Source organism: Portunus trituberculatus, chromosome 43 (genome assembly GCF_017591435.1).
Source record: "Portunus trituberculatus isolate SZX2019 chromosome 43, ASM1759143v1, whole genome shotgun sequence".
Lineage (NCBI taxonomy): Eukaryota > Metazoa > Arthropoda > Malacostraca > Decapoda > Portunidae > Portunus > Portunus trituberculatus.
The window spans coordinates 25,956,951-25,969,189 of record NC_059297.1 but is presented as its reverse complement, the minus strand read 5'-3'; the positions used below and the strand labels follow the sequence as shown (position 1 = coordinate 25,969,189).

At 43.4% G+C, this 12,239-nt stretch overlaps 1 protein-coding gene across 4 annotated transcripts in view; it reads left to right on the top strand.

Annotated features, from left to right (window-relative positions):
• The window catches only part of LOC123518097 (E3 ubiquitin-protein ligase TRIM56-like), a 99,299-nt gene extending 94,678 nt beyond the window's left edge, over positions 1-4,621 (top strand). For 2 of the 4 annotated variants that reach the window (XM_045278707.1, XM_045278708.1), the window contains exons 6-11: positions 1-179; positions 2,347-2,433; positions 2,808-3,009; positions 3,127-3,352; positions 3,503-3,659; positions 4,250-4,621. The exon at positions 1-179 is cut by the window's left edge and continues 39 nt beyond it. In XM_045278707.1, coding sequence (XP_045134642.1) covers positions 1-179; positions 2,347-2,433; positions 2,808-3,009; positions 3,127-3,352; positions 3,503-3,659; positions 4,250-4,334 — 936 coding nt within the window. In that variant the 3' untranslated portion in view covers positions 4,335-4,621. The remainder of the gene's footprint in view (positions 180-2,346; positions 2,434-2,807; positions 3,010-3,126; positions 3,353-3,502; positions 3,660-4,249) is intronic. The other 2 variants (XM_045278710.1, XM_045278709.1) reach the window with 2 other exon arrangements.
• The last annotated feature ends 7,618 nt before the right edge of the window (positions 4,622-12,239 follow it).

The window sequence follows — 12,239 nt, the reverse complement described above, 5'->3', positions numbered from 1 at the left end:
GAGACTTCACTCATCAGCCTGCAGGAGATGGCGCAGCGGGCGGGGTCTGTGGTGTCGCGCCTCTCCAGGGACCTCGCCACCGCCAAGGCCGTGCTGGCTGACTCCTTCCTCTCCCTGGGCAAGCTGCACCGCTCCCAGGACGATCTGGACGCCATCGATATCAAGTCCACGGCAAGCGGGTACTGTGGAGAGAGATCCGGGTGGGAATGTCTGTCTTAACTGTTTACTGTGTTTCTCTTCCTTCGTTCCTCTGCTGTGCTCCGGCTCGGCTTTCTTCTGCTTTGCTCTCCGTTTTCGTTTCTGTTTTTCTTCTGTTTCTATTTTATTGCTCATCTTTTTAAGGGGTGAGTGTCTAGACTATGTACTGTGCTTCTCTTTGTTCTCCTCTGCTTTTGTTTTTCCTCTTCATCTGTTTTCCTTATTTTTTTCTTATTTGTAGTTTTTCTCATTTTTCTCCTTTTGCTACTGGTATTTTATCTCTACTTCCTTCACGCATTTTCTCCACTCCTCTATCTTCTTCCTCTTCCTCTTCCTCTTCCTCTTCCTCCTCTCCCTCCTACATTCCAGTTGCTCTTTCTGGTACCCTCATATCATCCTATCTTTTACTTCTAATATAATTTTCCTCTAATTCTCATTTACATTACTTTGTCAGTATCATTTTGTTCTTTCGTCAGTCTCACCATAGCTTTTCTTAATCATTTGAATCTTATATATACTCACTGAAAAATTATTTATAATGCTGACAACCATCTATAAAGATTTTATCCTCTTTAGCGGAGGGTGACAGGGTGTGAAAAAACCTAACACGCGCGTCAGCTCCCGTGACAATGCTCGGACGTGACACTCCCACGCGCATGGTAGATTTATTGAGCTTTGCCAGATACGTAAGTTAGGTTAAGTTAGACTAGAGTAGGTCAGATTAGGTTAGGTTAGAGTATGGGTAATAATTTGGTTTTGTTTGGTTAGGTCAGGTTAGTTTGGTTAGGTTAGTATGGTTAGGTTAGATTAATCATTTAGGTTAGGTAAGAGGGAAAGGGTGATACAGCCAGTCCTCTCGTGGAACGCATGCCAACGAGTTACTGCTGTGTTACGAAAGTTATTTTTTCTGGTAGATGATTTAAGTCTATTTTGTATTAAACTCCTTTTCGTTTTTTCGTTTTTTTCATCACAAATCTCAATTTATCTCAATTCATTAGTTTCCAAGTGGATGGGAAGCCAGGGATGCTGTGGGGGATATAGAAAATAAACTCATGATTTGCTGTAAAAAAAAAATATATCCAAATCAATTTAAAACAGACCGAAAAATAACTGAAAAAGATGTTTCGTTCGGGATAGAGAGACTAGTGAAAGTTAAAATTTCTTTTTCTTCATTCACCTCTTCCTCCTCCTCCTCCTCCTCCTCCTCCTCCTCTCCTCCTCCTCCTCCTCCTCCTCCTCCTCCTCCTCCTCCTCCTCCTCCTCCTCCTCCTCCTCCTCCTCGTCGTCGTCCTCCTCCTCCTCCTCCTCCTTCTCCTTCTCCTCCATCACCACCTCGACACGCTGCCAGTATTCTTTTGCCACCATCACCACCATCGTCATCATCATTACCATCAAAACTTCCTTCCTTCATCAACACCACACTCCATTAATCTCCCCACCAGCACCGCCAACACCGCCACCACAACACCAGGCCATTAGCCTGCCTCTTCCATCACCATCATCACCATCACCATCACCATCACCACCACCAGCATCATCACCATTACCTCCCTCTCCTTCTCTTGTACGTCTTACTCTTACTCCTCATTCTTTTAATAATGATCAGTCTCTCTCTCTCTCTCTCTCTCTCTCTCTCTCTCTCTCTCTCTCTCTCTCTCTCTCTCTCTCTCTCTCTCTCTCTCTCTCTCTCTCTCTCTCTCTCTCTCTCTCTCTCTCTCAAGTGATATTAAATCACGCCTTGATTTTCAAAACCTTTATAACATTTCACTAATTGATTATTGTCTCTTTTATTAAATTCAATCATTCTTTTATTAGGTAGGTCAATATTTAATGAACGATTTCCCCCTTCTCTCTCTCTCTCTCTCTCTCTCTCTCTCTCTCTCTCTCTCTCTCTCTCTCTCTCTCTCTCTCTCTCTCTCTCATACACGAAGTTGTTTTCCGAATGTTGCTCATTTACTCGACATTTGAGAGAGTGAATTGATTTACTTCTTTCACACCAAGGAAAAGTAATATTGGACGAATGATTGGTTGTGTGTGTGTGTGTGTGTGTGTGTGTGTGTGTGTGTGTGTGTGTGTGTGTGTGTGTGTGTGTGCGGGCTTGGCGGCACAGCTGGGTGAGGTGGAAGGTAACGTGTGTTGGTGGTGCAGCAGCGGCGGGGGCTCGTGCGAGGGGTCGCCGGCGCGGAGCAGCGTGGCGGAGGGGGGGGCCAGCCGCTCCAGTACGCCGGAGACACGGTAGGTGCCACGCCTGCTGGGTAGTCGTGCTCGCCTCCCGCCCCCTGTCCCACCGCCACTGTCCCGCTGGTGCACATGGACGGGCCGGCGGCCGCCGCCACCACCACGTATTGTACGTCCCAGTAGTTGTTGTCGTAGTGTCGCTGCTCACCACCACCACCACCACCACGCTGCTCACGTGCCCCTCCCGCGAGTGTGCCCCCCACGCCCCCACTACCACGCTGCCGCCATGCTCATTGTTGCTCGTACAGTGTAGCACCATGTCCCTCCCTTACCCCGGCTGTGCTATCCGCCGCGCCTCACGCCTGCTTGATGTATCTGGTGGCGGGTGTCGGGGCGCCCTGCGGTTCTTCACTGATGGTTGACATGTGCAGGTCCCCCGGCAGCCCGGCGAGGGGTTGCGTGGATCGCCGCAGCCAGAGCCTGGCAGGCCACTACAGCAGCCGTCGGCTGGCTCACAACGGAAGGGCGGGCAAGGTGGCGGCGTTGCGGCCTGCGTTGAGCCTGGAGGCGGCGGCGCCCACCATCCAGCCTCTGCCGCGTGTGTACCTGGACCTGAGCATTGAGGGCATCCAGGTGAGTGTTGCATAGACAAAGGCTTGGCATAAACATTCCCTGGCTTGCAGCCTGTGTGTGTTAAGGAGAGGCTGTGTTGCGTCCTCGCTCCCCAGTGATGGTAGTGTCTTACCGCAGCAAACAGCGCGGCTAGTGATTGAACTGCGACCCGATATGGCGCCCAGGCTGTGCGAAAACTTTACTCTGCTGTGCACGGGCTCGCGGGGCTTCGGGTACCGTGGCAGTCAAGTGTTCCGCTGCCTGCCGGGTTGGTGGCTGCAGGGCGGCGACTTCCAGAACAACGACGGCGAGGGTGGCAGGGCGGCGTTGGGCGACGAGGAGCTTATCAGCGCCGAAACCACAGGTGAGGCCCGCCCTTCCCTACATCAGAACATCTCGTTCTGCAACACACCTACACCCTCCATACACACACACCTGTCTTTCTTTTCCTCTCTTCAACTTCACCACACATCCCTCCCTTTTTCCCTGCGCTCCACTCTCCCGTTCCCCGCAGACCTGGAGCCGCGGCCAGGAGCGGTAGAGATGCTATGTATGTCCACCAATGAGCAGGGACGGCTCATGGTGGGGTCGCAGTTCTTCATTCACGTCAAGAAGTACAGTTATACTCATGTCTTCGGCTACGTCATCGATGGACTCGATCTCGTGGACAAGTGAGTCAAATAAAAAACATGGACAGCACTGACGAATGGATGGACAGACAAATGAACGAACAAACAGATTGACTGATGGACTGACTGACTGAGAATGCACAATCAGACACAGACAGCAAGACAGACAGACAAACTAACAGACAGACAGACAAACAAAAAGGACAGGCAGATTAGTACACAGACAAGCTGACAAATGAACAGACGCAGACAGACTGAATGAGACTCATTGAATGACTGACTACTTATAAAACTGACATCAGAGAGAGAGAGAGAGAGAGAGAGAGAGAGAGAGAGAGAGAGAGAGAGAGAGAGATAGACAATAAGCATCATTCACGTAGTTAATTGAATTTCTGATAACTATTACACCCATCCACCTTCACACCACCACCACCACCACCACCACCACTACTATCACAACCATCACCACCACCATCCAAAACCCAAGAAAGATCATTCCTCTTTCATCACCATTAGCACACACACACACACACACACACACACACACACACACACACACACACACACACACACCACCACCACCACCACCACCACCACCACCACCGCTACTACTGCTGCTGCTACTCCCTCAGAATGACGCAGCTTGGGGACTCGGCGCACGTGTACCGTCCCTCCAAGACCATCACAATAGCTGACAGTGGGCTGCTGGCTGCCTAGGACACGATACCACGCCGTCACCGCTATCACCGTCGCCGCCACCACCACCACCACCACCACCAATAATTTTGTCCCCTCCTCGTCCCCTTTCTTCTTGTCGTCCTCCTCCTCCTCCTCCTTTTCCTCAGTTTCCCTCCTGTTATATCGAGACTACCTAAACGTATTTTCTAGTTCTTCTCTTTTTTATCAGTCTCTTCTTCCTCCTATGTTCTTTCTTCCTTATCCTTCTCTTTTTCCACCTCTCTCTTCCTTCTCTTACTCGTTTCCTTCTTGCGTCAATATAATTTTTTTTTCAAGGACACATGCTTTTCTTTTTTTCCATAGTCCAAAACATCTCTTTTCTTTCCTTTAAGACGAAATTTTTCTCCTTATTATTTTCTTTACTTGTATTTTCCTTTAAAGAGAAACTCCTTATTAATTTCTTCTCTTCTTTCATTATTTTTCTTTCATTTTCCTTATCTCCTTTTTGTTCTTCCCTTTTGCTTACCCAGCGGAAAATATTAAAGAAGAAAATCGTCTAAATAACATCTTTTTTCTCTCTTCATTCATTAACTCATCTTTTTGCAGTATTACGGTTTCCTGCACTATTTTTCCTTCCTTCCTTCTTTCTTTTCTTATATTCGTCCATCCCTTTCTCTGTTTTTTTCTTTAATCTTCCTCTCTCTCTATTTTTTTTTTCTTTAGTTATGGCCTCCTTTTCCTTCCTTCCTTCTTTCTTTTCTTATATTCGTCCATCCTTTTCTCTGTTTTTTCTTTTATCTTCCCCTCTCTCTATTTTTTTTTCTTTAGTTATGGCCTCCTCTTCCATTCCCTCTTCTTTCCTTTCTTCCTTGGTTTCTATATCCATCCATCCTTTTCTCTCTCCTTTCTTAATCTCTATCTTACTTATTCATTTCCTAATCTCCCTTCTGTTCCCTTCCTTCATCTTTCTTTTCCTTTTTCTTTGTATCGATTTCTTTCTTTCTCTCAATTTCATTTACCTTGGTTATAATTTTTTTTCATTAACTTTTTTCTTTTCTTTCATACGTCTTTTCTTTCCTTCATCCTTCCATTCCTTCTTTCCTTCCTTCCTTTTCATTTATTTTCTTCTTTCTTTCCTTTATTGTCTCTTTATTTTCCTTTCCCGTTTGTTCCTTCATATTTTTCATCTCTTATTTTCCTTCATCACCACCAAAGCATTCTTTCCTATCTCCGTTCGTTTCTCATTCTTCCCTTCCTGTCGTCTCATCCTCCCTACCTCTCTCCGTCCTCCTCCTCCTCCTCCTCCTCCTACCATGAGGAATCACTCTACCTCCTTCTCCATTACATCCTTTAATAGACGCAGTTTGGCAATCAATCCTTCTGTTTATCTTCCTCCTCCTCCTCCTCCTCCTCCTCCTCCTCCTCCTTCATCTCTTCGTCGGTTAAGTATATGGTTAAAACATTACGAGATATTATAAAACTAGAGAGTTTATTAATACAGACTGAATATTTATAAAGAAACTGACTAGAAGAAAAAAAAAAGAACCCATATAGTATTTTTTCATATATATTTTTAAGGGTTAATCAGTTTCCTCTTGTTAACCTCCTCCTCCTCCTCCTCCTCCTCCTCCTCCTCCTCCTCCTCCTCCTCCTCCTCCTCCTCCTCCTCCTCCTCCTCATCCTCCCCAAACTCCTCCTCCTTCTCCCACTCCTCCTTCCCGTTGTTGTTGTGTCTAGCTAATAAAAAAAAGATAAATAAATAGTAAAACAAGACAAAAAAAAAAGATAGATGAATAAAACATTCTTTAGTAGAAAAGGATTAAAACATGTAATTTTTAAACTTAAACCCGGGATCCTGACACCTCATTACCCCTTGTTACCCACACCACGACCCACAACACAGGCCAGAACACGCCCACGCATCCCTTAAACCCCTCAAATAAAACTCAAAACACACCCTCCTTTTGGCGTCACCTCCTCCGCCCCTCGCCTCGCTTCCCTCAAGTTGAAATGAACTGCCCCGCTCTCACCTAGAATGCTGAAGTAGCGCTTTGTAATGCCTTAGTGACAGGGACTCAAGTTGCTGCTGCTGCTGATCATGATACAGGTAGTGATGCTGTTGTTATTGTTACTTCGCCTCATTTCGCCGTGCATCTCGTGTCCAGTTATTCGTTCTTCTCTTGTTTCTCGTCCTCCTATGCTGTGTCAGGAATGGTTTTGTTATTATTACTATTATTGTCATTATTGTTGTTTTTTATTATCATTATTGTTATTATTTACATGTGAAAGATGTATTTTGGTCAAGTAAGGGTTTTTATCTACGTATATTATGATTCTCCGTTTAGCTGTTTATTTGTGTCTCTTGTTAATATTCAGAATGATTTAATATTTTCTTTTTTATTTATTTTCATGTGTTTCTTTATTTTTATCTATCTATTCATTCATTTATCTTTTTTTTTTTGTTCCGTAGCCTTGACATGATATCCGAGACAAAATTATCTGTGTATTTCTCTCTCTCTCTCTCTCTCTCTCTCTCTCTCTCTCTCTCTCTCTCTCTCTCTCTCTCTCTCTCTCTCTCGACAATCTTTTAGAGTATAATGAAAATGAAAAAACGCAACCACACATTTTGTGTCAATTAACAAATAGATAAGAAAATAAAAACACTTAGCAATGAAAGAGTTCAAACTGTGTAAACTCATTTCTCATTCACGGCAATTATTCAACGGGAGAGGCAGCGCTTTCTCATCACCACAACCCTCAAAGGGGCGCTTGTTATGCCTCTCTTCCGTTGTTGAGCTGCCATGAATCATTATTTGCTATGTATTTCTCCCCTTTGTTCTGGTCCATCAATCTCTGGTCTCCCTGCTTCGTTCACGGCTTAATCTCTGAGGTACAAGAAAGGAACATTGCTATACTGCCAATATTGTAAAATACTGCCACGTCTCGCCTCGTCTTCTCACCCTTAGCTTCTTCCACCTCGCTACGTGAAGCTTTTGTACAGTGTATGTATGGCTGCGTCACCCTAAGCTTGTAAACTCTGCTTGCTTCTCTATTAAACAGACATTCTTTCTGTCTCTCTCAGCGCGGTAAATAAAGATTCTGTTTAGCTATCTGTTAGTCTATCCGTCTTTTGATCTTCATCCGTCTAGCTATCTGTGTCACTAACGTTTCATCTATTGGTTTGTGCTCGTAAACGTTTTCGTGTTTTTTCTTGGCAATTTCATGATGTGGTGGAAGATGTTGGTTTTTCAAAGGTGTATTTATGATTCCAGTAACAGTTTAGTAAGGAATTGATATCAGCAGTGAAAAAAAGACGAAAAAAAACTATATGAGAGTTTAATGAAACAGGTAGTAGAGTGAGCTGTTGGGTTTTCAAGAATTTGTGATTGTAATGATAGTTTTATAAGAATTCTACACCACCTACGGTAAAACAAAAAAAAAAAAAACGAGAATGCTTCTGTATAATGTTATTTATTTTTTAGGGTGTGTTTACGACACTAGTGATAGTTCAGAAACGAATCTACATCAACGCTAAAATACACACACACACACACACACACACACACACACACACACACACACACACACACACACACACACACACACACGAGAACCCGACTTTTCATCTCCACTCTTTCAAAACACACCTCGCGAGAGAACAAAAACGTTTAAGGAACACAAACCAGTAATTTTTTTTTTTTTTTCCTGGGCTGGGTGGCTTTTTTGGTGCAGTGCTCGACTCGTTGACTAAATAAAGATTGCCACTTTGCTCATGACCCACGGCAGAGTCTCAGTGGGAGAGGCAGCGCTCTTGTTCTTTCCAAGCGCTGTTGTTACTTTAGGTGGGTCTGTCTGCTTGGCTCCGCGCGTCCGACACGCTGCCACAGTCTGGTATCTGCATGAGTAAAGACGGTGAGAGAGTCGTAGGCCCATATTAAGGAATACCTAGGTCTCCAACAACGACTATTTTCAAAGGCCCCGCAGATTATTAGTGCAATTCTCAAGCGTTTCTCCTGTTTATAATGTTTAACCAATGCTAATCACTGGAACCATAAACACAGAAGAAAAATAACTTAAGAATCTCAGTAAATTACACCAGTGTAATTTGAAAGCAGTGGAAGTGAAGCGGCAAAAGTGTTTCCGAATATGGTCCTCAATCTGACGCCTGGAGGATCTAAAAGAATCCAAACGGCACTCGTCACCATGAAGACAAGCCAGATAGGTCTCAATTCTCTGTTTTCTTCCTCTGTACAATGACGACGCCTTTTGATCCCAGTGTTGTGATATTAAAACGTCATAAACATTCGATAGGAGAACTTCATTATAATATTTAATTGGGGAGGTTTTAATTTTTTTTTCTATTATTCAAGGAAGTGTTCTTAATTCTAACGATAGTGCAAGAAAGAATGTTTTCACTGCTCTGACGTTACTTTAAAAATGTTTTCTTGATTCTAACGACAGTTCTAGAGCTTCATGATTTCAGCCATAGTTCAAGGAGTGTTTTAACAATTTCAAATTTCAAGATATTTTCATGCCTTTATTATATTTCAAGATTTTTTCGTGCAATCTTAACTAGAGTTTAGAAACATTTTCATCATTCTAACAATAACCGAATGTTTTCATGAGTAACGATACTTTAGGAAAGTTTACGTGATTCCCATTACAGCTCAAGGATACTTTACGTTCCTAATGATATTTCAACAAGAACACCGCATCACCAATGGCAATAAAATATCAAGAAAACCTACCTAATAATCTGAATGGCCTTTGAAAACAGTTCTGGCAAGAGATAAGAGAACCTTTCAAACATTCTAAGGTCCATATTCTGAAACCTCTCGGTCCGTTTTCTGTTTAACGCTTTGCTTCCGTAACATCACGGCTTTCCAATGGCTCTGGTTGAAGATACTCGTATTTTTAAGTGTATTTTCATGGATTTGGTTATTGATTGGAAAGAATTCTTGTTTACGAATAGGAGAAACTGTCTTGAAACCCCGGCTAATCGTCTCTGCAGCCTTAGAAAATTGTGGTTGTGTGAAAGCAAGATGTTTCTGAATTGAGGCTCAAGTCACAATCCCTCACTCATTCACACATACTCTCGCTATCACAGCTTCTTCTCTCAACTACCGCACCACCATCCACTGCTCCTCTTCCTCTTCCTCTTCCAACTTCCATCCCTCAATCCGGCGCCGTCACCCTCGCCCCTTTCCCAAACTCCTCCTCCCCAGTAGAACAATCAAGGGTCCCTGGGGCGCTCCAGTAGCCAATTCCCCTTCGCCCCCTCCCCCCACTAGAGCTCACGTCGAGTTGTTCATTATTATGCAAGTTGTACTACTATTAATACTACTGCATAGGTTGTATTGTAAATATTATACAGTGTTGTTGTTGTGTGGAGAGATGCACCTCTCTCTCTCTCTCTCTCTCTCTCTCTCTCTCTCTCTCTCTCTCTCTCTCTCTCTATATATATATATATATATATATCTCTATATATATATATATATATATATATATATATATCTCTCTCTCTCTCTCTCTCTCTCTCTCTCTCTCTCTCTCTCTCTCTCTACTACTACTACTACTACTACTACTACTACTACTACTACTACTACTACTGCTGCTACTATTAATACTAATACTACTACCACTATTCCTACTCCTACTTTACTACTCCTACTACTACTACTACTACTGTCAACCTCTTCCCACTCTTCCTCCTACTCCTCTCATGCTTCTCCTCCTCATCCCCATCCTCATTTTTTTTTCTCATTCTGCTCCTTCTCCTTCTTCTTCTTCTTCTTCTTCTTCTTCTTCTTCTTCTTCTTCTTCTTCTTCTTCTTCTTCTTCTTCTTCTCCTCCTCCTCCTCCTCCTCCTCCTCCTCCTCCTCCTCCTCCTCCCCTTGGCTTTTAGAGAGGAAGGGAAGAGGAAGGAAGAAAGCGAAGGTGTCTGTCTTGTTTTACTTCCCTAAGCGTTGTTTAAAGGTGCATCTCTCTCTCTCTCTCTCTCTCTCTCTCTCTCTCTCTCTCTGATGAGTAGTTTTGTCACCTTGGAATTAATTTTTCGAGGTGAAGTTAAGAAAAAAAATAAAGAAGTTTGTGAGAAATGTCAATTCTCTCTCTCTCTCTCTCTCTCTCTCTCTCTCTCTCTCTCTCTCTCTCTCTCTCTCTCTCTCTCTCTCTTGTCGAGTAAAGAGTCGTATCTCAAACTCTTGGAGTCTTATTTTCCTCTACAATCTTTCCATCTTTACCACTTAATTCCTCCTCCCTCCTCCTCATCCTCATCCTCTTCTTCTTCCTCCTCCTCCTCCTCCTCCTCCTCCTCCTCCTCCTCCTCCTCATTACGTAACGCCACCTTCAACAACCCCAGAGCAAAGAATAAGGAGGAGGAAGAGAACAAAAAAAGGTGGAATGCAAGGGATGAAAAATGAATAAAAAGGAAAAGAAATGAAAAAATTGAGTCTTTAAAAAATGTAACAACGAAATAGAAATAAATAAAGATGAAATTGTACAAAGAAAAAGGTCAGGTAAGACGTGGAATAGAAAAAAAAATAAAAATAAAAATACATTGGAAGAAAGTAAGACCAGGAAAGAATTAAGTTTTTTTTTTTTTATTTATTTATCTTTTATTAATACCATGTGGGCTTTTCACGGGAATTTCTGGGCTAAAGGGGGTACTTTTTTGGGGTACCTCCTATCTGAAAGCCCACCCGCTAGGAAACCGTTGCCCCAGTGAAGAACCCCAACCTACACTCGGACCGTGGACAGGATTCGAACCTGTGCGCTTGGAGACCCCTCGGAGCCCAAAGCACGCATGGTTCCCCTGTACCACGGCGGCCTTGTTGACAAATAAAAGAGCAAAATACAATAAAGAAGAGGAAATGGACTAAGAAGGCTAATGGAAATAAAAGTAAATGCAGAAAAGAAAAAAAAGGAAGTAGACGAAAAGGTTCACTAATTGAAAAGAAACAAGAGGAGAGTAAAGGAAAGGAAACAATAACGATTTTAATAGACTGAGATGGACAGAAGATTCGAGGCAGGAGAGAGAGAGAGAGAGAGAGAGAGAGAGAGAGAGAGAGAGAGAGGCAACAGGTAACTATTCTGGTCATCCTTAGGTATTGATATAACGATACGAAACGACTGTAAGTAGATAGAGAATAAATAATAATGAATAACAAAAATAAAACAAAATCCTGTGTGTGTGTGTTGATTCATGCCTCTCTCTTCCTCTATTCCACACCAAATCCCACGTTCTACTCACTATCTCCATTTTATCTTCCCTGCCTCTCTCTTTCCCTCCTTCCTTTCCTCGGCCTCCCCTCCTCCTCTCCCTCCTTCCGTGCCTCCCCTCCCTCTCGTTAAGTAATCAGTTGTCAATTTTGTTTCCTTTTCGACCAAGCTTAGTCTAGTTTTGCATACCTTCATTCCTTCATTAGTGTACGCTTATAACATTAACAATTCCTTACCTGTACTATCACAACAGCACGGCAGTCCGTTGGCGAGGTCAGTTATTCCCTCCACAGCTATGCACAATCCTTCTCCGTGTGTTTGCTGTCAGTATCGCCATCCCTCTGTTCGGGAGGAGTTCCCAATCATGTTGGCAGCCTTGAAGTCGTAAGGATGGCAAGCCTGTGTGGTGGTAAACCAATATTCCTTGTGGTAAATCAACCACGAGAGAGAGAGAGAGAGAGAGAGAGAGAGAGAGAGAGAGATTCAATGATAAGCAGGCCACAACAGACCTTGCAGCCATAACAAAGTGACCTGACTAGAACCACGAAAATTAGAGTAAATAACAGTAGAACAGAAGGCTCTCAGAGAGAGAGAGAGAGAGAGAGAGAGAGAGAGAGAGAGAATTCAGTATAATTTTTATCGCCGTATTCTGCAGGTTTTTCTTGTTTTTCTAACCTTCCAGAGTTCAAGTAGCTGGGCTGGGGGAAGTCAAACTAAATCATG